The 26256-nt window shown below is 44.0% G+C and overlaps 1 protein-coding gene across 11 annotated transcripts in view; it reads right to left on the bottom strand.

Annotated features, from left to right (window-relative positions):
• Nucleotides 1-26256, bottom strand: part of AFF2 (AF4/FMR2 family member 2) — a 455939-nt gene that overhangs the window by 153048 nt on the left and 276635 nt on the right. For all 11 annotated transcript variants that reach the window (XM_023249262.2, XM_023249264.2, XM_023249266.2 and 8 more), the window contains one exon: nucleotides 16052-16096. In XM_023249262.2, the coding sequence (XP_023105030.2) occupies nucleotides 16052-16096 (45 nt within the window). The remainder of the gene's footprint in view (nucleotides 1-16051; nucleotides 16097-26256) is intronic.

The raw sequence follows: 26256 nt of genomic DNA, 5'->3' as shown, positions 1-26256 counted from the left end.
TCTGGCTAATGGAGAAAGAGAACATTCTAAACTCAGTATGAACACTCGAGGGGCCAGGCAGTGTGGACATAAAACCTTGCCCCAGAGGCATGCTATAAAGCTTCAGTCCTGGGTGAAAATCAGGAAGGCTGGTCCTTCTCTGCCTTGGTGAAAACAGCTACTTGCCACACAGCGTAAGCTAGAAGTAGCTACTGACATGTGATACCTCTTTGGAAATCAGAACACAGAGATACTATATACTAAGTATTTGCTACACAGAAATCCAACCTGATTCTTGCATTTCATCACCTAGTCATGTTTTGGTGGTGTTTTTTTTTTTTTTTTTTAAATAAAAAGGTGGCAATCACAGTTACAGTCTATTATCAAAGTGTCTTTTTATTAAGAGTTTCCCGTTGACATCTTTGAGGCACACCATGAGAAAGGGACCCCATCCAACTCCCCCCAGCCCCGCCAAGCTTTGTTCAATGATCTTGTAAGAGTCCACTGCCCATGGATGTCTCTAAATCCTCTTTAACTCTGTCTGTTTCAGCCTATACCATCTCTTGGGGTAACCAGATCAATACATTGCTATAAATTTTGGCAAGTACCATAGAGAAGATCCAAAGAGAATAATGTCAAACCCTTTGCTGGAAAGGTTCTAGTGAGCAAATGTTACATTGAGCTTGTGGTAAATAAATGCACATGAAGGACGCTCCCTCACAACCCTGCCTGTCTCAGGCCTGGGCTTCAGATCGTGGTGTGTAATCAACTCCTGTCCGAACGCCAGTCGTCAACCAGTGATTTTCTACTGGGCTCCAGTCACGTGCTTCTCCCCAGCACAACAGCACCCAAACACCCCCCTCCTCCCGCCACAGCCATCCCGCCACTGACTCCTGCTCATCTAGTCTGCCCTTCATTTGCTTTCAAAAAGAAAAGAAATGTGCAAAATCATTAAAAACAATCCCGGACAGGGATTTGCAAGCTACCCACAGAGACTGTTATGCAGCTGACAGAAATCAACGTGGCAGGGTCTCTAGGCTAATTAAACACATGTAACAATTTGAAAAGCTGCAAAGTGCCTTATGAACCATGCAGTGGTCAAAAACGAAAAAGAAAAAAAATGTCCTGTATTAAAGATGTGAAAGGAGCTCATATATTTAATAATTAGGAAAGCCATCGCAGGGGCAATTTAAACTCCTCAGCTAAACCAGACTAGAGTCTGTGAGGGGTTGAAACACAGACTTCAAAGTCACACTTTGAGAATACTTGGAATTGCTGAATGACAATTCAGCCAGGGGTGCCTGGGTGGCTCGGTCGCGTTAAGCGTCCGACTTCGGGTCAGGTCATGATCTTGCAGTTTGTGAGTTCAAGCCCCGCGTTGGGCTCTGTGCTGACAGCTCGGAGCCTGGAGCCTGTTTCCCTCTCTCTCTGACCCACCCACGCTTGCGCTCTGTCTCTCTCTCTCTCAAAAATGAATAAACGTTAAAAAAAAAAAAATAAGAGTCACCATTAAATCCAATAGAAGTTTGCAAGGATTTAGTGGTGAGAATTCCCTGGATATTTCAATGTTTCATTTATGTCACCGTGTCTCATCCGCTCACGGATCCAGGGAAATCATTCCCATTATTCTCATTTCACAGATAAGCCGCATCTCACACAAGAACAACCTCTGGCACAAAGTCACACAGCCAGCACATGGCGGGTGAAGGACCTCTGTCCAGGTGGTGGCTTTGCACTCTGGGCTTTGGCCACCACTGTGCTCCGTCAGGATGGTCTCTCTCAACGGGAACATCGTCGAACACACAGCAGGAACCAGACGTTGTCCCCTTTCTGCAGGCCAACCATATCTCAGTGGTTTTAGGAGCTACTTTATAAGTGTTTTGAAACCACTGCCTTCGCTCATGCTAGTTTCCCAATTCATTGTCATGTGCGCATCACACAGCCTGGATGGCATAGACAAGAAAGTAAGCCTTGTCACTAACACAGAATCCAACGAATGTCTTTTCACAGGACTTAGGCCACTTTAAGGTTAATCATCTGGATCTAGGGTCCCTGGAATTGTATTAGATCAAGGTGTAGGGAGCCACCTCCTGTACGAAGTAATGGCTCTTCTGAAAAAGCTGAAGAGGGCAGGAAAGAGGGAGTGAAAGAGAGGGAAGGGTGAATACAAATCAGGTGCAGGGTTTTTATAGTATCATTTTTCTGGAAAGGGCCCTTCGAGGGTCTCATGTACCCTCATGCACCTAACGGACTGAGGATGTGAACTTCTATTATAATTTAACTAATTTAAACCTCAGTAACCAGCCACATGTGGCTACTGTTACTGTACTGGGCAGAGCAAAATCGTCAACGCTTTGATTTTACAGGTGGAAAACCCAAAGCCCATAATGGTTCAGAGACTAGTCAAGGGGCTCTGTGGTCTTTGCTAAGTGACACGGACCACCATTGACTTTGGTATCAAAAGTGCTAGGTGTGTGAGGCTGTGCTAGCAGCTCTTGGGCTAAAGAACAGGAAAGAGGCTGCAAGATTTGAGGGCGGACAAGCTCCTCGGGTTTTCTCCAGCCCTTAACAGGTTCCAAGAAGCTGGAAGGGACTGAAGAGAAAACTACCAGAGGCCCAGGTAGCCGGGATGCTTTTATCTGCCATAGCTTTAGATGCGCCTTTGATCTGTATTTTGTGATCTGGCAAATTCTAATAAGCGTGTTGCCGGGGGAGAGCTGGATGAGTTGGCTTGTGTTAGCATGATCATCCCAGGAATGGAAGATTTGGGGGAAGTGCGCCATTTTGACACAATCTTTGCTGTGAGGCTGAGTGTCTAATGGAAGCAACATACTGGTTTTCAGCCATAAAACAAAGTCTAGAAAACTCCCTCTGGAGGAAAAAAGACACATGTCACGGAGGCATCTTTCTTGTGACCACGATGATAATAAACACAGTGAATGGTACCAATCAGCCCCTTTAACATTATTTAAGAGATTCGGATCAGCTCTCTCCGATTATAGTAGCATATGGGGCCTCCACCTTTGCTTTTCATCGATGCCTTGCTTAAAGCGGTAATGCCAACCTTATTGGACTTTGAGGAGCAATATTAAAAATGGGTTAGAGCAAAGGTATTAAGTAATACTTGGCAATGGAAAAACCTAGCACAAAAAGTAATGCTAAATACATTATTTGAAGAAATAAGAAATGCAGTCATTACAATGCCTAATATTCATATAACTATTCTACTTACCAAACACTATTATCTGCTTATTAACTTCACGGAAAACATATTATTACTTTACCAAGGGTGGGCATGATACTGTGAGACCATTTTCTTTAGCCGTTCCTCTACAAACTGAAGTCACACGACAAACACCTACCTCTATGCACTTTATTATCCACCCACACTCGTCACCTTCATGAACATGTGGGAGTGGAGGGGCTTCTGGGCTAGGCCAACGGGACACAGCCTCTGATCTAAGGAGCCTCACGTTATGCCACGAGAGGCACAAGTGACAAGTGCAGATGCAGCCAAGGTGGTGAGGGGACCCAGAGGAAGGAGAGAGAGATTCATTTCATTTGGACAGTTAGGGCTTCAGAGAAGAGCGATCCTAGGGGAAAGGACGTCTGTGGAGAATGGAGGAAAAGTGGCGACAGGCAAGGTAGGCACGAGCGATGACCTGCAGGAAGGGCCATGACTGCCAAGATAAGGATATGGGAGTTTCTCCTCTAGGTGCTGGGGAAACACTGTACCTCTGCTTGAATAACTCTGGTAACAGAACCCTCACTTCCTTTCATCCTCAGACAAATCCACCAATTAGGACAGGGGAGAGAAGAAGGACCTAACATTTACCCAGTGTCCCAAGCACGGTTCTAGGGCCTTAGCACACCCCGGCCCGTGCAATCCTCCCACTAATCCTGAAAATTACACAGTATTATCCCAGTTTTGTAAATGAGATCCAGAATGGCTAAGTTACCCAAGAATGCTCCGCAGGTGAGAAGAGCCAAGCTCTACTGCCTTAACCATGATGTCTCCCTAGAACGTTCTTCCTTTTACTGCTCAGATACAACTGCCCCTCAGGGGTTGGGTTCCACCATATGAGGCCTCCTCGCCTAAATCCACCCTTGAGCCCCACTCCCACACTGGAAGTCCCTCAGCAGCTGTGGCCTGCTTCCTCTTCTAGTTCAATCTTCTTTCGGTTAGCCTGGCTCTTCGGCCATTCTGATTCTGAATGCACTCACTATTCTGCCTACCCTTTGCTAAATGCATTTCAGTTCAGCAGCGTACCTCTTAAGATTTGTTATGGAACACACATAAATTTTAGAAATTGACAGAAGTTAGAAAAGGAAAAAAAAAAACCCTCACCCATAATCCTGTCACTCTAACAAAATAAACTTATTATTTCAGCGTATTTTCCTTTAGTTTCTTTTTATTCATATCTTTACATAGCTATAAAAAGTAAGTACATAAAATGTTACAGTCTAGTTATTTCGCTTAACAGTATTTTGTAAGGTTTTGATTTTTTCCCCCCATATCACTACATCATCCTCAAAGCCATCTTTTTTAATGACTGGTTATTTTTCTGAGTGTAGAAATCAGAATTTGTTTAACTATCCATCTACGGTTGGACACAGAGCAGCATTCTTTGTTATTGGAAATAATGTTGTAGTGAATGGCTTTGTTCATGTAGTTTTTCTAGGGGTTTGGATTTCCCCCGTAGCGTGGTTTCCCAAAATGGAATGACAGATTATCAACGTCCCTCTAAAAATGGGGTGGCCAAGCTTAATAAATGTAGAGGAACACCGTGTTCGTGACTGAAAAGATGCCCCAAGGTAAATTCAACTATATAGATACAACGCACCCTAACTAGCATTCAAGCAGGATTCTCTGTAAATTCATGTGGAAAGAAAAGGAAACTAGAATAGAGAAATCATTTTAGAAAAAGGATGAAGTTGGAACATTCTCATTATCCTAATTTTAAGACTTGCTATAAAGCTACAGTAATCAAGACATTATGGTTTGGGGTAAAGGCCAGAGACATGGACCAATGGAAAAGACTAAAGAATACAGAAATAGAACCACATAAATAAGGTCAATCTACTTTTTACAAAAACGCGAAGTCAATCCAATAGAGAAAGATAGTCTTTTCAACAAATGGTGCTAGAGCACAATGAGCCATAAGCTTCAACCTACACCTCACAACACATACCAAAATTAATTCAAAGAAGATCAAAGACCTAAATATAAAGCATAAAACTCTAAAATTCTTAGAACAAAACACGGGAGAAAATGTGGATGATCCTGGGTTAGTCAACAAGTTCTTAGACTCAACACCAAAATCATAATCCCTAAGAGAAAAAAAACTGATATATTGGATGTTAGCAAATTAAGAACTTTTGCTCTTAGAAGGACACCATCAAGGAAATGAAAAGGCAACCCACGGTCTGGAAGAAAATATTTGTAAAGCACATATCTGACCAAAAACTTATATCCAATGCATATACAGAACCTTGAAAATTCAACAATAAGGTAACAATCTGATTTTTAAAATGGGCAACAGATTTGAGTGGACAATTCATCAAAGAAGACAGAGAAAAATGAAAATAAGCACATGAAAAGATGCTCAACATCATCAGTCATTTGGGAAATGCAGTTTAAAACCACAATGATATACCACTACATACTTATTTTTTTCATTTTTTAATGTTTTTTTATAATTTATTTTTGAGAGAGAGAGAGACAGAGACAGAGAGACAGAGCACGAGTGGAGAAGGAGCAGAGAGGGAGACACAGAATCCAAAGCAGGTTCCAGGATATGAACTGTCAGCACAGAGCCAGCCGTGGGGCTTGACCTCACGGACTGCAAGATCATGACCTGAGCCGAAGTCAGACACTTAACCGACTGAGCCACCCAGGCACCCATACCATTACATACTTATTAAAAAGGCTTAAATAAAAAAATTGCTGGTGTGAATGCAAAATAGTACACCACTCTGGAAAACAATTCAGCCCTTTTTAAAGTTAAACATACACTTGACCCACAGCAACCCAACTCCTAGGTACCTATCCAAGACAAATAAAGACATACGATCACACAAAAATCTGTACATGATTATTAACAGCAACATTATTTATAATCACCAAAGAGCTAGAAACGACCCAAATGTTCTTTAATGGATGAATGGATAAACAAATTGTGAAGGATCCATGTAACGGAATCTTACTCAGGAATAGAAAGGAATGAATGATTTCTAAACACAACAACCTGAATGAATCTCAAAGGCATATGCTGAGCGAGAGAATCACTATGGCAAGATTACATACTATATGATTCTGTTTATATATGGTGTTCTGGGAAAGGCAACACGATGTAGGGACAGACAACAGATCAGTGGTTGCTAGGGGGTGAGGGTAGGGAGGAGAGCCACTGCAGAAGGGGAATATAAAGGAATTCTTTGGAAAATTGGAATTGTTTTGTATTCCATTAAAGGTGGTGGTTACAGGAATCTATACATTCATTAAAATTCATAGGAATGCAACAAAAAAACAAGGTAAATTTTACTGAATGTAATTTTTCAAAAAAATGTGCTGGCCAGAAATCCATACCACATGCCAAGTGTGGTCTAAGTAGAACTGAGCAGAGCAGATCTAGCCCTTTCTTAGTTCTAGGAGTTCTAGATCAGGGTTTGGCAAATTAGCTCTCACAGGCTAACTCTGGCCCAACTGCCTGTTTTTGTAAATAAAGTTTTATGAGAACACAGTCACAAGCATTATTTTTACACACTGTCTATGGACGTTTTCATGCTAGAACAACAGAGTTGAGCCATTGAGACAGAGACCAAAAGGCCTAAAAAGCCAAATATACTTACAATCTCACCCTTCACAGGAAAAGTTTGCCAAACCCTGCTCTAGAGACTTGCACAGGACCATTTTTGAGCAGTAATACATGTTACCGCTAAACTTTTTCTTATCTAAACATTGGTGGACTCGAGTGCATTACCATATTGCTATGCCACCATGGAACTTCATTTTCTTGGATCTGGTCCATCCGGTAGGCTTGATTTCTTGATTCTGGCACATGGTATTATTAGCAATCTCGCCTAGCCTCATCACTCTCAGCTGGGTTAGGAGCTGAGGCCTGTAGAGATAACTTAAAACCTCTTTCTTCAGCCCTGTATCCTCATGGTGAAAGACAGAATGCATAATGGTTAACAGCATGGACTCTGAAGCCAGGCTGCCTGGGTTGAGATCTTGCTTCTGCCACTGGCTAACTGTTGAACTTGGAAAGTCACTCAAGCTCAAAGTTCTTCCATTTCATTATCTGTATTGGTGGGGATGCTAACAGCACTTGCTTCCTGGCATCAGCAGGGTGATTACATGACTAACTATATGTAAAATCCTTAGAAAAGGGCTAGGTACAAACAACTGCTGTGCGAGCATTTGACGTTGTTATTAGTGTCTACATTCAATCCAGGTCAACCTGAGTTCCAATCCTGTTTCATCCTCTTGGTGGCTGTACGATTATGTGCTTTGGGACAATTTATTTCACCTCTCTGGGGCCTCCAGACTGCCCTTGACCCATCGGTCAGTGGTCTCTGGGTAACGAGCTAAGTAAGCACTGCTGGAGAAATTTACACAATCTACAGATTGGAACCTTGACACTATCTCATAATCTTACTAATAGCATCCCTTGGGTAGCCCCCTCTCTCCCTTTCCGTGACCATTTCAAACCTTCTCCAATCTCCTCAAACCTCTCAGTGTTCCCTTGACTACCTCCAACCAGCACAGGCTGGCTCATCAGGAGACCTGGGCTGGAAATAAAAAATTATCAAATTCTCCCACATTTACTTCAAGCATTTTCTGGTTTTGTTTTTAACCTTTAATGCATCCGGAAACCATATTGTTGTGTGGTGTGGGGTCAGAAGCCAAGATTAACTTGAGGAGAATAGAAATGTTTGTGATATCATCTTCGAACCCAAGAAGAATATGCCTTTCCATTTCTTTAAATGTTCTTTGGTGTCTCTCATAGTGACTTAGTGTATTCGTATAGCTTCTGGCACATTTCTTGTTAAATGAATTCACAAGATATAAATGGAGTCTGTTGGCCCATTATATCTTACAGTTGGTTGCTTACATGTAAAGACTGTTTCTATATATTTATTTTGCACACTGAAATATTGCTGAATTGTTACATTGTCTGTAATAGTGCTTTTGGTTAATTCTTTCGGGGGTTTCAGGAAAACAATATATATATAATCTAAAAATAATAGTCATGCTACACATTCCCTCCTATTTTAATGCCTCTTATTTCTTTAGCTTGTTTAATTGCCTTGGCTAACCTCCAGGACAATATTAAATAATAATGGTGATAAAGAACGTTTAGTCTTTTTTCTCAACTACAATGAGAATGCTTTTAGAGCTTCTATGTGAAACGTTACACTAGCTTTTGGGTTGAGATGGTTATATTTTTATCACATTAAGGATGTTTCCACCTATTTCTATTTTATCCAGTGTAAGTGTTTTGTCAAGTATTGTTTAGCATTGTATTCATGGATTTCTTAATATTGAACCAGCTTTACTTTCCTGGAAAAAAAGCTACCTGGTCGTGGTGCACATCCTTTAAAGTTCCGTCTGATTCCATTCATATTTCATTGAGGAAATCTGCATCAATATTCACAAGTGATGTTATTCTGTAATTTTCTTTCCTGTATGCTGTTTTTGTCAGATTTTGGCATCAATATTATGTGCTAGCTTGGCTTTTCTAAAAAAAAAAAATACTTTGCAGGGGCACCTGGGTGGCTCAGTCGGTTAAGCGTCCGACTTCAGCTCAGGTCATGATCTCACACTCCTTGAGTTCGAGCCCCGCGTCGGGCTCTGTGCCCACAGCTCCGAGCCTGGAGCCCGCTTCGGATTCTGTGTCTCCCTCTCTCTCTTCCCCTCCCCTGCTCATGCTCTGTCTCTCTCTCTGTCTCAAAAATAAATAAAAACATTAAAAATTTTGAAAAAATACTTGGCAATATTTTCTTTCTGTTCTATGTTCTGAAACCATTGAGTTATATTGTTCCTTCGTGGTTTGGTTTAATTTGCCTGTGAAACCTTGTCTGGGACTGATGATTTTATTAATGAGTGAGACTCATCTTCATTTCATTGATGGTGATAATACTATTTAGATTCTCTCTCTTCTGGACACAGTTTCAGTCAATTATATTTCAGTAGAAAAATTGTCCATCTCATCTAGATGCTTATATTTACTTTCACAGAGGTTAGTAAATTGCCACTAACAATTATTTTAATTTTCTCTGTATCTGAAAAGTTATCACTCTTTATTTTTCCTTCCTTTACATATTTGTGGGTTTTTTTTTTCCTTTTTCTTGGTGAAGTTAACTAACTAATCATCTATCGCTGTTACTCCTTTATTTCAGAAAAAAACCCCAGAACTTAAATGTGCTAATTCTAATAATTTTCTGTCTAGAATTCATTCCTTTGCAGCTCTTGATTTATCTACTTTTAAAACAGCATCTTTAAGCTCTTGTGTCACTGCTTGGACTCTTTTGTTTTTTTTTTCTTTTAGATAAAATTGCTTCATTTTTTAACAATTCACGCCACTGTGTTGGTCATAGTTTTAATTTGTTCCCTAGCAACGTTATTTTGTTCATTTTTCTCTTCTTCTTCTTCTTCTTTTTTTTTTTTTTTTTTTTGGTATTTTTGCATATGGTGGTTCCTTTTTTTTTATTATTACTAATTTTTTTTGGTGAGAAGAGTTCTTGGACCAGTTGTTTGCAGGATGTTTTGGGGGCAATGAGGCCTGTGGCTCAATCCCAGACTAGCAGGGATTCTCCTCTCAGTCCCAGTGTGTGTGATCAGGTGCTTTGGCCTTTACTTCTGTCTTATCGAGAGACATCAGGCCTACAGGCTGCTCACAAAGCAGCATCTCACTCCTCTGCCTTGCTTCAGCAACCAAGTGCTTCCCACCAACGTGCACTGGTTATGTAACTTCTCATTCAAGCCTGCCTTTCCCACTTTTCAAGATAGGTATGTTCCAGACTTGGTCCACAGGAGCTTCCGTTACAAGCCTTCACACCCATCCCCATCATTCCCACATTGGTTTTGCTTTTGATGGTGTGCTATTTATCCTAAAAGGCGGTGCTTCATCAGCCATGCTCCAGGTTCATGACCATGGGAACCATCCTTTGGATTCTTCCCTGTTTTACCTTCACAAAATAAGTTGTGACTTAGGCTTATGTAGGTCTTGTTATGGAGTGTACATTTCTTTTTCTCATTGTCCACAGTGCCGTTGGTGCTTAACAGGAGGAGGTGCAAGCCTTGCTCTATTCTTTTGCTCCCAAACTGGAAGGTGTCCCCCAAATTGATTCGAAGAGGCTACAAAACTACATTCTCAACGTATTTTCCAGAGACGCTGGTTGTACCTCTACACAGATGCAAATGCAATGGCTAACCTCCCGGCCTTCTTTTTTTTTTTTTTTTTTTTTTTTTGCCAGCCTGATCCGACTAGCGCAGCCGGGACAATAAGGCTGGTTCTCAAACAACAGTTGGAAGCTATTACTTCTTTCAGATAAGCCTAGACTGCTTTTTGGCAAAGCAATACACTGTTTCATTACCTTCTGTGTACGCCCAAGATACAGAAAGCAGGTGTAAATTCTACACGTGGCTTAAATTCTCACCTGCTTTCATTCAATTCACTAGAAAATAATAAATCACCATATTCACAAAAAGAAACAGGTTGTCAGAAAACAGACTGATTTTTATAGCACACCTAACATATACAGGGACTCCTATATTGACTCGGTTATTTGAAAGGGGCTCCTCACTCCCCGGACAGCTAAATGCTGAGTTGCTAAGTTACTGGCATTTGACATCATCTCTTCCCTGACATGTCCCACGTTTGACAGGTTCCCATGATTCCCTGGGCCAGTCACCTCGTTACTCACGTTACACTCATTTTCCCAATGACGTCTGTATAATCATTTAAAATTCACATCATACACTAGCTGCAACCCCCCAGATTCCACATGAAAATATTTAAACTGCTTGACAGGCTCTAAGTGCAGCATGTGGAAGCCCACTGGATGGCTTACCTACACTGTTCACGTAATAGTTGTTATAATTAAATTTAGCATCTTTCTTCTGGGTTGGTTTGTGTTTGAGAATTTGCTCCCACACAGAGCTCACCTCACATATGCATGCTACGCATTAAGTCCATTAGTGCTTTGAATTAGCTTCAGAAAAGGTAATACTCCACATAATTTACCCAGTCAAGGGCATTTTCACCTGCTGACAAATTTACATATTTTCCAATGTCATTAGGTAAGAGCTAGTCATCAGAATAGCAGAGGGTGTGATCATTAGTTAGTTCATTTATTTGACTCCGTTGAGGTTAACATTAATTATAGTCTAAATTACATTTAGCAATTGTTGTCTTTCTTGGATGGAACACTACATTACTATTGCAAGAAACTATAATTTTAAAAGTCCACACCAGAATAGGATGGATGCCTTTTGAAACATTCTGGAAGGATTAGTATTTAAGGCAGCTATACAGAAAGTAGTGTGCATGATGCCAATTTGAACATTATTTATACATTAATTTGACAGGATATAAAATCAATTGCCTAATTATTGGTTAAATTTATCAAAGAAATTCTACTGAAAGGTGCTTGATTATGGTGCATAGTTATGATAATACAATCAAATTTCCTTTCAGACATAATTGACCAATTTTGCTCCCTGGTCCATTTCTTTCTCATTCTTAAGATGGGCTTCTTCATTTGTTTCCCCTTTCAAAGCAAAAACTAGCAAGTGCTGTACACGGTCATCCTGTAATTATTTGGTCAGATCTTTCCATGCTGAAACTGTACACTTAAACACAGGCCTAATACGTGGAATTGCCGTAATTTAGAATGCTGTAAACACAGATCATGCCGTAATCCAAAGAGGTACCCGTGTCGGTGTTTACCAACCTGATCCATATGGCAGGGAGAAATCTGTAAGATGATACAGTTTATCAAATCAAGTTCCCTAAATCTTAGCTAGCAAATTCAGCATTCGTCATAAACAGTGAATTACCCTTACAGATGTTAGACTATGAAATTATCCACTACTGAAGGTACTTTGCTAGGAAACACAATCTGTTCAGCGTCAAATCTAAGAGAAGCGCTCTATCTGCGTTTTTGACTCAAGAAAGGACTTAATTGATAGTTTGTTGATATTTTTAAGTAAATTCTCGCAAGGAACAAATAAATCACGCTACTGCAAAACAAATAATCATTGAACATCCATCCTTGGCTAGCATTTAGTACATGCTGCTCTCCTCGGCTTAACTCTTCCAGAAATGATTACTCTAGGACCCATCAAACCCCGCAGAGCCCAGAAAAGAAGCCGCTACCGCTGCCCGTATTATTACATATGAGCAGCTTAGGAGTCCCTCATATGATAGATGAATTGTAACTGCAAAACACCACCATCAGGGCCAGAGTTATTGTTCTTTTTCATTTCTGTTTGGACTCGAGGGTAGCTTGATTCTAAAGAGAAAATGGCATGCTGACGGAAGCAGGGACGCGGTCCGGGCTGTGCGGCACAGGTTGTTGCCTTTACGTTTCTGATTTATAAAATTTATAATACACAATAATATACTTGTCAAGGAGCAAAGACAAGTGAATTTATACGGCTTTTTTTTTGCGGGAGGAGGGTGGTTGGAGGAAAGGTGCTGTCGGCTGGTGAATTCTGGTCTGTTTGAAAAACTACATAAAATTATTTTGGCATAAGTGAATTTGCACAACTTACGGAACGAGCAGAAGCTGAAATGAATCGGTGGCCGATGCCATCACCACGTTAATCACAAAGGAGCCGGGGGCTCGTGAAATCAGAATGGATTCAGGTACGTCAATAGGAACAGAATGAACGGATAGGTTCTACTCATTCCTGTTCTGCAAAATGTGACTAATAATGTAATCTCTCAGGACTGTTGTGAAAACTACATGACTTAATGTGCTCAAGTACTCTGCCTAGAAGTGGCACATTGATATGATTTTGTATTAGTGGCAGGGGGTTTTTACTGTTATTATTTTATTATTTGAAGTGCGATTTGAACATCTCAACAATGGTAGAAAGAGAATGAATTCCTGAGACCTGCTCCAACTACACTGGTTTGCTGATATTCTTAAAGTTGCCAGAACTAAGTCAGCCAGCATCTGGGGCAGTTTTTTTGTTTTTTTGGGTTTTTTTGTTTGTTTGTTTTTTTAATCCAGAGATTCTCCCCGTAGGTCTGTGATGGGGCAGTTGACAGTTTGGTGAAGTGCAAAACAAAGACCAGGTTCTATTTCTGCTTTCTGCCGTACACCGGCTTCACCCTTGCTACAGATCATTTGTAACCTCTCCGGGCCTCAATTTCTCGAAATAATTAGGGCCTGCACCACGTTTCCTATAATCAAAATAAGATAATGGGGTTCAAGTGCTTTCAAAGGCAGTCATGTGCTATGGAAACCTAAGGTCATCCCATCCGGTCGAGTCAGCCCTGGAAGACCCGAGGAGGTGGCCTACAGGACAGCATAGAGCCAGGCGCACAAAGAAAGAGAAGTGGAAGGCATCGGTATAAAGGAGAGCCGAGGCCATTATCAGAGAAATGGTTAGAGGAACTTTCAAAGGAAGCCAACTGGTTTGAATTTGAAACGGCGTTTTGGAAAACGAGGCTCTAAGAAAATGCATTAGGGAAAGGTATTTCCACTGCCTGGGGATGGAGGGCCTGAGAGAGGCCAGCTGTGTTCTAGTTGGTTAATAAAAGAAGTCTGTCGGGCTACAGAGGGCAAAAAGGGGGCATCAGTGAGCTGGGGCAGTTGGGAGAGCAAACCGTGTGCACACTTTAAAGATTCTCTCACTGCAGGTGGGTGGTGGGGTGGGAGGGTGAGTAATTCCCCCCCCACCTCCAGTTACTACATGAAGAGATCGAAAAGCCACACAGCTAGAGAGTGATGGAACAGCTCTTCCTACTCCTGTGTCCCCTTCGTCCACATGGCTGGACCTCAGTGAGGGAGAACATGACTTTGCACTTGGCTCAGCTTGTCTGAAAAGCGCTCAGGGTGTCGGGGAGAGGAGGAGAGAAAGAGAAAGAGAAAGAGAAAGAGAAAGAGAAAGAGAAAGAGAAAGAGAAAGAGAGAAAAAGGTGCCCCCCGAGAAGGAGGCTGATGGACAGCAAGGGGACAGAGTATCTCAAACAAACAGGAACACGAACCTATGACAACAAAAATGGCCAGCCAGCACTCTGTTGTGCCACATAGAGTGGTCTGTACCAATTGAAGAATTAGTCATGAAATTTGGGACACGAACTTCAAAACGCTTATTTTTATTCTAAGCATGGGTGATGAAACATGCCATTCTTCAATAAAGGAAAGCCTACTCATTAATGGTGCCATTGAAAAAAAAAACCGAATTCTATACAATCTAGAGCCCTTCAAAAAAAAAAAAGACGTTTCCCTAGATTCTCTCCCAAGAACAGAAGGACTTTTGTTACTTTCTCAAAGGGTGCTATCTTTTATGAGCTTATTAAGGCAACCTGCTTCTTTTCTTTCCATGTTTAAGCGACATTCTGTTGTTCTCTCTAAGTGGCTCCTCCAGCCTCTGCCAGGTGTTCGTTCACCCCGCTCCCCTCGCTCAGGCACCGTGTGGGCCACGCAGGCACCAGGGCCGGGCTGCTCTTAAGGAGGGATTCCACCTGCGGCAAACTACGCAGCGATGTTGAAATGAGTCCGACATTCCTTCGGGAGTTCAGAAAAGACCCCTGACTTCAGCTGGCAAAGCACGACTGCCGTAGAGACTCGAGGAAGACAGGTTGCTTGCTGTGTTACCTTTCTTTTAAGGAGGGCAAAGATTTGCCGTATCTGACCCGTGTCTGTCCAATGAAAGGAGCAAGCGTCGATTTCTCAAGAGCAGTCTCATCTCTGATGGGAGTAACAGGACTCGTGTCTTTAATAAGCCAGTGACAATGCTCTTGGGCCGAAAAGAGTGCGCAAATATCCACAACAGGTGAAATCAGGTGGTCGGTGAACGTGATGATCAACAGCTTTCTCCTCTTTATTACTCCTTCGGCTGTACCGTCACAGGGTTGGCTTGGACCACTGGGCTGCTGAGAAGGCACTTACCACGGGGAGTCTCAGGGAGAGCTGGGGGCGACATCCTCACTTTGGAAAGTGAGGAAAGGACGTGCGGAATTTTCAACGGCACACGGATTGTTGTCTTTCCTCAGCGGAAAGCCTGCGTGGTTTTCTCATGGCCACACGGATCATCATTTATCATAATAACGAGCACTTATATACCACTTGGCAGCTTATAAAGGAATCAGGGCAGGTATTATTATCCTCTTTCACAGACGAGGAACGGAGACTGAGAAAGATGAAGTTCTCTGTCCAAATCACAGAGTGACAAACAGTAGAGCCGGCCCTGGAACTCACGGTCACGACTGCAGTTCTTAGGATGCTAACAGCCAGAGACAGGAGACGCAGTTTGCGGGCTGGGCTCTGGGGTTTCCTCTGGTTTAATCATCTACTTTGGGAGGGGTCACTGCCACCTTTTGCAACTTTGTGCTGCCTCCATGCCATCCTTATGCCCACATCCCCCCATTAGTAACATTTCCTACAACCTGCCTTCACTCCCCACTCCGGCATCTTGCCCCCTCATCGTAGGTCAGAAGCCCCATAACCATGTTCCACCCACAAAGGAGCCGGAAGCGGCAATGAAGTTGAGACTGGAGGTCCCAGAGAGCAGAACGCCCAGAGTGAGAGAAGGCTGCCTGAACAGGGAGAGTTTCCTGAAGAAGGTGGGGAGTCTCAAAAGAAAGAGCCAGAAAGGCACGAGAATGAAATAGAAGCTTGGTGAGACAACAAGACTAGCTTGGCTGGGGCTGGGGGACAGGTGACAGGGGAGAACTGAGCCAGGAGATGGGAGCAGAGGGGTCTTCAAAGTGGAAAATGAGACTTCTCCATCAGGATACCCACCCCCCCCCCGAAACAGCGAAGTAATTAGTTAAGCAGATCCATTGCTTCATTATTAAAAGGCACAGAAATAAAGGTTTAAACTCACCCGTAAGATTTCTTCAACACAGCTTGGATCGCTGGGAAGGCTTACCTAAAATAAAATAAAAAACAAACAAACAAATCTTAAGCACGATCTAGCTCTTCTCAGAGAAGCTCGTTGTACAATATTTTACAGCGCAGGAAAAACAGTAAAGAAAGCAAATACAGCTATCGATGTGGGTTTTTCCCCTAGTTAGTACAAAGCAGAAAGTATCTGCTAGTGGCCAATTTTGTTTTACTTTCACGAAGCAGTCAGACCACAGTGGAAGGTGCAGAAAGACTGTAGAAAGGGTGACTCGTTCTGTCACTGATTTTCTGTGGGATGCTGGCCTCTCCTCCCCCGGTGCATCCAGGCTTTACTTTGCTCATCTATCCAAAGAAGGGGCTCAGCTTCCCCATCTTTAAGGCCTATCTGACCCACTGACAGAGTTTAATATATTATTCATAATTACATATTTTTAAAGATGAGGCTTATAAGAAACACCTCTATGATTAAGTTGTCTTTTAATTTCGGGGTCCAACCGGACGCCTACAATTCTTCTCCAAAACACTAAGGTTCAAACTCCCGTGTAAACCGCACGCTTGCCTTGGCACTCGGAGAGAAAGAATCTCACAAACATACAAAGCGAATCCCATGAGCCGTCTTTCCAAGCGTGACATCTTCCCGATCTCCATAATCAGTGAAAGCAAGAAGCCCGACACCAAAGTGAGACACCAGCTGTAAAGCAGTGCCTGACGGGGGACTTGGGCACGGGACAACCCCCCGGGGAAAGGTCTGCCAGGCATGACGTCACTCGTGTGAGTTACAGCACCACCCACCCCCCAACATCCCTCTCTCTTTCACACCTTCACCATTTGTCACCTTCCACTTCCCTCCAGTTCTGGCGAGGAGAACATCTGGTCGCTTTAATTCACTGCCTTGAAGGTGAAAGGTCAGCCCTGTAAAGGCGGCACTGCCACAGAGGCTATATGTCCCGATCTCTTGCAAGGGCAGTTAAGTGATAGCCCCCTAGTTAGTCCAAAAGACTGAAGTATGAGCACACGCGTATTTGGGGAAAATGGAAAATATATGGCTCCAGTGTCCCTCGACCTTATAAAAATACATGCTATAACCATCAGTAAAGGAGCATGAAATCCCTACCGGGGGAGGCAGGCTGAGAAAGAGTCACCAATAATGAGGGGGCCGTCCGTCATCTGGGATGTTACACTTGTAACGCTGGAGGAATTATCGCCAGTGTCTCCGTTCGCCCTTACTAAAGTCCCAGTTTGGAGGGCAAATTATTCAGTTACCCTTCTCAGAATAATGCTATTCTAGTACTGGGTAGAGAGAACAGTAGAAGGAAAGACTGAAAAAGTGGGCCAGGCACACTTTCTAAAGGACCTTCGATATGGGTTTCCAACAGGGAACCACGGGTAGGTTGGCCCAGGACAGTTCATTCATTCATTCATTCATTCACGCAACACAAAGTTTTGAGGGCCAGTGACTGTGTCTCTAGGCTTATGAAAAGTAAGAGGAGAGACAGTTGCCTCCCTCATGGAGTTCGTAGACTCAGGAGGAAGGGGGATATGAGGAATCACAGAGTTAACGGACCACCGTGACTGCAGGAAGTGCCACAGACACCATCCCACAGACACTAGGTGTGCAAAATGAAAGTGTCCGTGTCCAAAGAAGTGTGGGAAATGCTGCAATCCATCCCCCCACCGCGAGCAAATCCACCATGCAAATTAAAGGCTCTGAGACACCTGTCTAACTGGTTTAATGCAACACTTTCCCAACTTTCTTGATCATTGAATTCTTGGGTTTTTAATTTTCGTGATTGTTGTTTCCCAATCAACGATGACCACCATCCCATAGAATGAGTGCTTGTAGAACACAGACTGGGTGATGCTGGTCTAACATACTACAGGATTCCAGAGCTCAAGTGATTAATCTTAACAGCAAATACGACCTCATTCCATTGCTCAGTGCTCCAGCAACTGTATCTTCCAAGGCAATCCTTGAACTTCTAACAAATAACCTCTGACAAAGGTCAACATGATTATAGCAGAATTAGATCTTCATTATCACTGTTGCATCATATCAGTGTGTGCCATCTGGGCTCAACATGTATGTCCCTCTCTCATAAAGAGGGCTTGGCTCTCTTCCCCCCACCCCCCAACCCCCTGCCAAAAAATCCCCATAAGATTAATTTCTAAACTACAGAGAAACAAATATCAGCAATATGCAGGCAGCACAGACACTTGCCTGTGGGTCTATAAAGAGCTGGGTGGGAGTTTTGGCCCCTACCACTTGGGTAGGGCCCCTCTGAGTTCCAGTTTTCCCAACTGTACAATAAAGTAGAATAAAATAAAATCACCATAATAATAACACCGCTCCTTTCGAATCTCACAGGGTTTCTGTTGTTCTTCTTACTGCTTCATTACAAAGTCTAGTCTTCTCGTCTCTTCAAGGCAACACCTGACTCACTCTTGCCAACTGTACATATCATTCCCACGCCTGGCATTATAAACATCCGTTTCCTTATGGGGGAAGTGGTGTCAACATAGAAAGAGTTGTCGACTCTGGGGTTTGCAGCAAATCTAATAATGACTTCTTGGGGTGCCTAGCACTCAGGATTGGGAAGGACTCTACAGACAAGGGCAGTGAAAGAAGTATGCATCCACAGCGAGTGCGCCGATTGTTTTCGTGTTTCAGAAAGTAGTGGAATCCAGCACTGGCATGGAGTCCCTAGTCCCGCAGACTCGTCTGGCCCTGTCCCACAGCTGTTGTCACCGCCGGGCAACTACATCTGAGAGGCAAATGCTTTTCCCCCTGCCCGTGCTTTTGAAATCACCAGCGAGCATTTCCTCTGTGCCTAGAATAGTGTTAGGCGTGGGGGGTTGGTGATACAAAGAGCTATGAGATTTGGCCTCTTTCTCTCGGAGTTAAACGTCTAGATGGGACGGCAAAACAAACAATTAGAGACCCACTGGGACATACATTGTAAGGTAGTCGTGACACGGGTAATGGGATCGCATTCACTGCCGACCGCCTATTCATCAGCTCTCGCATTTCTTTCTTCAGACAACAAATCCTGACTGAGCTCACACTGTGCTCAGGATGGTGCCAAGGGGGAGGGTTTGAAGACACCGAAGACAACATAATTTCCGGCTTCCAGACCCCACGCAAATTGGGGAGACAAACATTTACACGGGGAACAGACAACATGGAACGGGAGGTCGGGCTTAGGTGTCGGGGAGAGGGGTACCTACCGGGTTCACGGACAGAGCCATGTCCGACAGGAGCTCCCAGCCGCCGAGGTCCCCGCCGTAGTCCTCACTCCACATGGGAGTGGGAGGCCAGGGATCACCTGAGGCCACTTCAGTCTCTGAGCCCCCTGCAGAGCTGCGCGCCGGGGTCACTCTGCACACTGAAGACAGCTGCACTGAGGCTGGGGCTTGGCCCCGAAATTTTGCCCAGTGCCACTCTCCCCCACTTCTCTTTCTCTCTCTCTCTCTCTCTCTCTCTCTCTCTCTCTCTCTCGCACACACACACACACACACACACACACACACACCCCACTCTCAGTACTTCTGGAGGAGTCACTCAGACAGGTGGCAAAGGAGACTAACACTAGTGGTGACAGCGGGATTAGAACTGCTCAATTCCCGAGCCACCTTCTCCTCGCTTTCAATCCACTCTTGAGTATTCAGATAGTCCACAAAGCACAAGTTAGCCACTCAAAGCCGCAGCATCCTTCGCGTCCCCCTCTCCGCCCCCTCCTCCCAGAGCAGACAGCAGGCTGCGCGCCGCATCGGGGGGCCTGTGCTCTCTCGCCTGGCCCCCGACGACCCTCTCACGCGGGGCACCGATGCTGTCCTCTGAGGGCCAGGCAAGGCAGGCTCACGGCGGGCAGGTGGCGAGTTGACTGAGAGCCCTCGCAAGTGCCTGCCCTCTCTGCACATGACGGTACCGCCTGCCACCCCATGCGGCCACAGAGAGACCACGCACGCATCATCTGCCTGGTGATAAACACATATCTTAGGAGATAATCAGGGTGCCTTTAAATCATCAAATATTCAATTAACTGCAGGAACAATAAATGAATTAATTGCATAGGATGTTTTAATCATTCTAGAATTAATCAGTTTGGGGCATACTTCTTGGCGATTAGGGTAATACAACATATCAAAAACACCCTGATTGTGGCATTGAGAGACATAAGCAGTAGCTGGCACTAATAGAAAACACGGAGATTAATGTAAAACATTAAAAGAATAGTGATCATCACACGGTTAACCCGGGGGAGCTCAATGCGTGCCTCTGAGTGCATTATTATTAAGGGATTGCGAGAGAAGAAGGGTCATTTTCTTTTCTTTTTTTTCCCCCCTAAAATCACCCTGAGGTTGTCGTCCCACAATATCTGGCAATCAAAGCCCACCATTCCGGGCGTATTCCACCTTGACAAAGGCTTCACAAAGTAAAACTCAAAAATCCCAAGCTTAATTGCCAGCGGATGCTTGGATTCCCCTAACACCAAATACCACGCTAAAGGCCCAGCCGAACAATATGCGTGACTGACAGAGATGGCGGACGCCTAACTAACTCCGTTTGTATTTTCATTAACAAATTGCCACATTTATCCCCCTGATTGATTTATGGGACACGGCATTACTAATAAAAGGAAAAGGCAGGTTATGATATTGTACTACCAAATGAGTCTCCCGACTGTTAAAAATGTTGAATCCCCATGGCCGGTCATTTGTAAAAACAAGGGGCAGCGGCCTCAGAAGTTCTTAATTTGCATGTGCCTGGGGATCCCTTTCTCTCCCCACCTCATCCAGGGAGTCCCAGTTCTCCAATTTGGAAAACTGCAAACCCATTTCACGTCAGGATCCGTCAGTCCCTTGCTTCCTGCCTCACCTTAACCTGTCCCTACTCTAGTTGGTATTCATGAGTCTCTGATTAAACGGGAACAGTTAATATTACATAAGCTGCAGACAGAAGTCCTCAGGTAATATAACTTTAATCAAAACAAAAAAGATTTCACAACGGTTACATGGTACAGCCAGCCAGCTCATCTTCCAATTTCTTTCTAATACAGCAGAAGTCCTGGGTGTCCAAAGAGTTGGAGTTTACTTTAAAATACTGCTTCGGGCCAATTTTTAAGGGAGTCACATGGCCAAAAGACCCCACGCAAAAGAAGCTAATAGCCACCATTCCCTCTAAGAAAGGAAGGAACAAAAAGGAAAACAGGAAGATCAAAGGAATTTAATGTCCTTGCCATTTCACGCCAAGTACGAAAAATGACCCTTTGTCTAGAATCTTCCATGGAATTAGAACTAAAAAAGGAAGAGGACGCAAGCACATTGTATTTATTTGAGCAAATAAACGAGATAATTTGCTACATTTTCTAGGGGCACCAAAGGGGAGTGGAAAGAATACAGTCTTTGAAGGTGGACCGACTTGGATGTTAATCCCAGCTCTGATACTTAATTTGCTTTGTGAACTTGGGCAAGGTACTTGAACTTCTCCGAGCCTCTGTTTCTCTATCTATATAAGGGAAGCAAAACGAGCATTTCTCGGACTGTTGTGAGGCTGAGCTATACCTTAGCCTGGTAGTGGGTGCGTCGTAAGCCCCCTCCCCAACTTTTATTCCGAGTTGCCGCTGAGGCCCTTGGCGAGGCGTCAGCACCTTGAGACGTGGGACCACTAAGGAGACAGTCTGGTCACCTTGTAAACTGGTCCCCATGACATCTTGTGCTTGTCACTAATTATTAAATCCTGTGGAGGGGCCTGACGTATAAGGAGTCTCAGGCTGCTGCTCCACCTGCTGGCTCTCCCTGAAGACGGCAAAGGAGGCCGGAGATGGAACTTGAGGGGGTAAGACAACAGAGAGACATGGGGGGCGGGGGGAGGTGGGAAGGGTGGGCGATGTGCTTCATTATGAGGACATCTCTTCACTGATTACATTAGGTATGGGCAAGGGCGGAATGCATATGCAGACAGGCCCATCAGCAGCTCAGAGTACCTAATGGCAGATGGAATTTCAAGTGAAGAGTACTTAATTCACTGGGCTCTGAATAGCCATTAGCTCACTGTTCATTTATTTGGTGTAATGACTAGTTTCTATAGAAGAGTGAGCTATAAATGGGCAGTGGGCTTCTATCGTCTTAAAGAAAACTAAGGAAAAGGCACACATCTAGAAAGATTACCATAAGAAACCTGGAAGCGCCCCTCATTCCTCTGGTCACCTGGGCTGGCAGCGAGGTCATTCCGGCCGCTGCCACCGTTGCCGCTGTCCACGCCCACGCCTAGGCCATGTGGTCTCTGCGGCCCAGGGGGCTCCAGGGCCAGACCTCCTACTTACACATTCTCTACGCTTTGCACCTCGATTCCTTAACTGTGCTGCTCACACTTAAGATGCACGCTCCTACTTCCCTTTGCCAGCCTCCCAGTCTCTGGCCCAACTTGCTTGCCCCTTCCTGCCTGTCTGCTCTCACTGCCTGCCTATAACCCATAGACCTTCTAGCCACGGCCCCTTCCTTTTGAGATTCCTAGCCACGCATCCCACTTCTCAGGGCCCGTGGGATTCCCATTTCTGTCCTGTCTAGCGTCCTGGGGCGTCGCAACCAGGAACCATTTAAAATTTAAATCTCGATTCCACCAAATCCCTACTTACTGCACTGCCATTAACGTTAGTGGCTGAATTGTGTGCAGGGCCGTAATCTCTTCCAGTAAAAGAGGATACCGTCACACTACAGATGTATGAACTGGGGTGAAGTTAGGCAACTTCTGAACTCAGTCAATAGCCATTGTGAACAAGGCCAACATGCGTGAGCTACGTCTGCCAAGAAGACATACCAACAAGCAAGTTCACTTTTGAATTTTGTTGTTTCCAGAGTACACATTAAGGGTTTTCAGAGTTTTTGGATACTCCTAACCGCTCCGTGATCACAGCAAAGTCTCATGGTATCCAGCAATCAAACCACTGCAAAGCAGCAACCTCGCTTTCAGCTGTGATCTTATAAGGCAGTGAAAGGAAAACATACCGACAGGAAACGGTTTCATATCCAAGTTCTACCACTAATTAGCTGTGTGCTTTGGGACAGTTCACTTCATCTCTCTCCAGCCTATACGACAAAGGCACGGGATTATATCACAAGTTCCTAGTGTTTTGTATTTCACGTGACATTACAAAAATAACACGATTGCCGACTTTTGGCTTTGCCCTGAGAGCACATTACAAAAACAATATCCAAAAGGTAGGAAGGGCGCAATCTCTGAAAAAAGGATAGCATCAAACACACTCACACATACCATTGTTCTAACAGTTTCCGTTTGGCCACGGAGCAACCTTCGTCTTGGACTGGTTGCCAGGTGAGATGATCTCTGGGGTATCTTTTGAGTTTTATAGTTGTATTCACCTCCGATTTTATTCTATTATATTACATATATTTTATTCTACATAGTAGTACACTTCTCAACATTCAATTCTCTATCTCTTATCCATGGATTATTTTCTCCATGGATCACTGATGCTAATTGTCAGATTCCAGTCACATTTTCTCTTCCCCTGTTGATGGTTGTTAAAAGCAGGGGAAAGGCAAACTAAGTTTCGGACCAATCAACACAGACATAATTAAGAAGGCAACGCTTATGTAATATAGTCATATAGTACACGCAGCCCACACATCCTATCGGCCTGATCCGTGAAACCGAACCTGAAGACCATTTACAAGAGACCATTTACAGTCTCTTTTGCTAGGGGTCCGCATGACCTAAAGCATTAGCATATTATCACATGCCACGTACTGGAAAGCCAAACATGAATTCTTAGGAGGGGCTAGGGAGGCATCGGGGAAAATCAGGTAAGCACAGTGTCCCAGACCCTGGAGAAGAAAGTACTTCAAGGAGAAAGCGGTCATTGAGTAAGATAAGGATGCAGACTTGGCCATTGGCTTTGGCAAAGTCTACGTCACGGGCAACCTTGGTCAGAGCTGTTTCAGTGCATGCTGTGGGCGCAAAGCTGACTGGAATGTGTTGAGGAGGGAACGCGGGGTGGAAGGAGAGAGGGAATAATCGATTCCTCCCGTGAAAGGGAGCAAAGGAATGGGGGGAGAGGAAGTTGGGATGCGGGCCAGATGCTGTGCTTCCTTTGTTTTGTTTTGTTTTGTTTTGTTTTAAGAGGGATGATATGAAGGCATTTTATGTACCAATGAGTGGAGAGGGGGAAGGTGTTGCAAAAGAGAAAGCAGATGGTGGTGAAAGCAAAGTTCCCGAGGAGGAGAGAGCACATCAGGACCCAACTGGAGAGGATGGCCTGAAGTAGGAGCATGGACCCTTCCGGACGCTTCCTCCATTGTAACAGGAGGGAAGGCAGAGTGTCTAGATACATAAGCAGTTGGGTCGGACTGAGAAGATGGGGCCGTCCGTGTTTGACCGTATCTATTTTTCTCTATGCAGTATGTCACAAGGTCATCAGCTAAGAATGGGAGGTGGTTATTGGAAAGGCGAAGGAAAAGGAAAGGTGGGAAATAGTTGTGCTGGAGAACAGGAAGGTGGATTTGCTAGGCAAGTCTAACCGCACTATCTGGCAAGGTTTCAGGGAGAGAGAGAAAGAGCTAGCTAGCTACGCGTGAAACACAGGGGATACGGTGGGGATCCCGAGGAGTATGGAGATAACGGAAGGAGGAGGCCAGGGAGAAGGGGGGAGCCAGAGGCCAAGTAGCTCCGGTGATTTAGGAGGAGGTGACATTCTTCTGCCCACTATGAGTACTGCCCTTTCCAACACTGATTAGCTAATTACCCACAGTTCACGGTTCTCCAACTGCTCTAATCTGCGAGAGGCTCTGTTCTGCATGAAACAAGCAGAGAGCCCAGGAGCAGGAGTAATGATTTTCTGGGACCCCACAGTGGTGAAGCCCATAATATAACCCAGAAGGCCAGATGAAATTAAGCCCAGGGCCAAATATGGCCACGGGGTTTGAGGATCTCCTCTCTGGGGCTAAATGAATTCAACTCTGTCTCGAGGGAAGCAGAGCACTCGATTAACCCATAGCCTCCTGAGAGAGATCATTGCCTTAGAACACTGGAAAGGAGTTTCCAAATTGGTTAAAGATGAGCTATTTTAAATTAGGAAAATATGTTGTATTTAAGCAAACGCTTTCCACGTTTACCACGTGATCGTTGGCGTGAAACGTTTTAAAACGTGATTATCTTTTATAATACACCTGGATTGACAAGAACCCCCCTCTTTGGGGCAAAAAATGAAGTAGGGGCTCAGATTTTTCTGGCAGCTTCTGAAGACATTGCCACAGGCATCTCATGGGGTCTTCAATTAAGTGCTGTAACCCCATTTACGCAAGGACCTTTTAAATACCTATCTTGCGCTCATGTTTTTTCGAAAAACTTTTGGAAGATGAAGGTCTCTCCTCGACACTCACAATCCCTTGCCCTAAAGAAACCACTTCGGTCTTCTAAACTACATAGCTAATGATTCAAATGTCTGCTCTCAAATGAGAAACCCAGATTTCAGTGTGATTTTCCTCTAGTGAAATTTTCCTTAAAGCAACATCAGCACGGCCGAGTTTACAAGCCGTCCCCGTACATGTGCTCAATAAAAATGTGGCAACAGAATACACTTGATAGAAAGCGGCTCCACTTTCAGACTAACCTCTAACGAACTCGGTGCCTTCTTGACTCTCTAACGCCTGCACTTGGGATTGTCTTAATTGCCAGCGGATGACGCCGTCATTCCACAGAAAAAAGTTAGAGCTGCTCTTCTCTCTGACAGTGATGATCCCGGAGTACAAACCGCGCGCCTGGGAGCTGAGGCCTCGCCAGCTCCCCTATTATTTATAACTCTAATTAAAACACTTTTATCTATTAATGCCAAGTGACACTGCTAAATATATTCAGGGAAGTTTGCGTTTTTTTCCCCATACTTCTGAAATCTCTTAGATCTGCGCCCGCTTACATGTGGTTTCACTGCTCGCTAAAATGAAATAGCTAAGAATAACTCACTTCCATTAGATTTATAAATCTCATTAATTAATTCTACATCTCCAATGGTGTAGAGACCAAACTCAAACGCAAGATCTAATTAAAGAGAAGTAAAAAAAAAATGTTAAGAAACAACATTGAGATTGAAACACAGAAGTAACTGTTTAGCCCCAAATTAATGAGGCGTTATGCTAAGCAAGCATGTCCATTAATCCCTAATGAGGATT

This window comes from Felis catus, chromosome X (genome assembly GCF_018350175.1).
Source record: "Felis catus isolate Fca126 chromosome X, F.catus_Fca126_mat1.0, whole genome shotgun sequence".
Taxonomy (NCBI): domain Eukaryota; kingdom Metazoa; phylum Chordata; class Mammalia; order Carnivora; family Felidae; genus Felis; species Felis catus.
The sequence above is the reverse complement of the archived record's forward strand: the minus strand, read 5'-3'. Positions and strand labels throughout refer to the sequence as shown.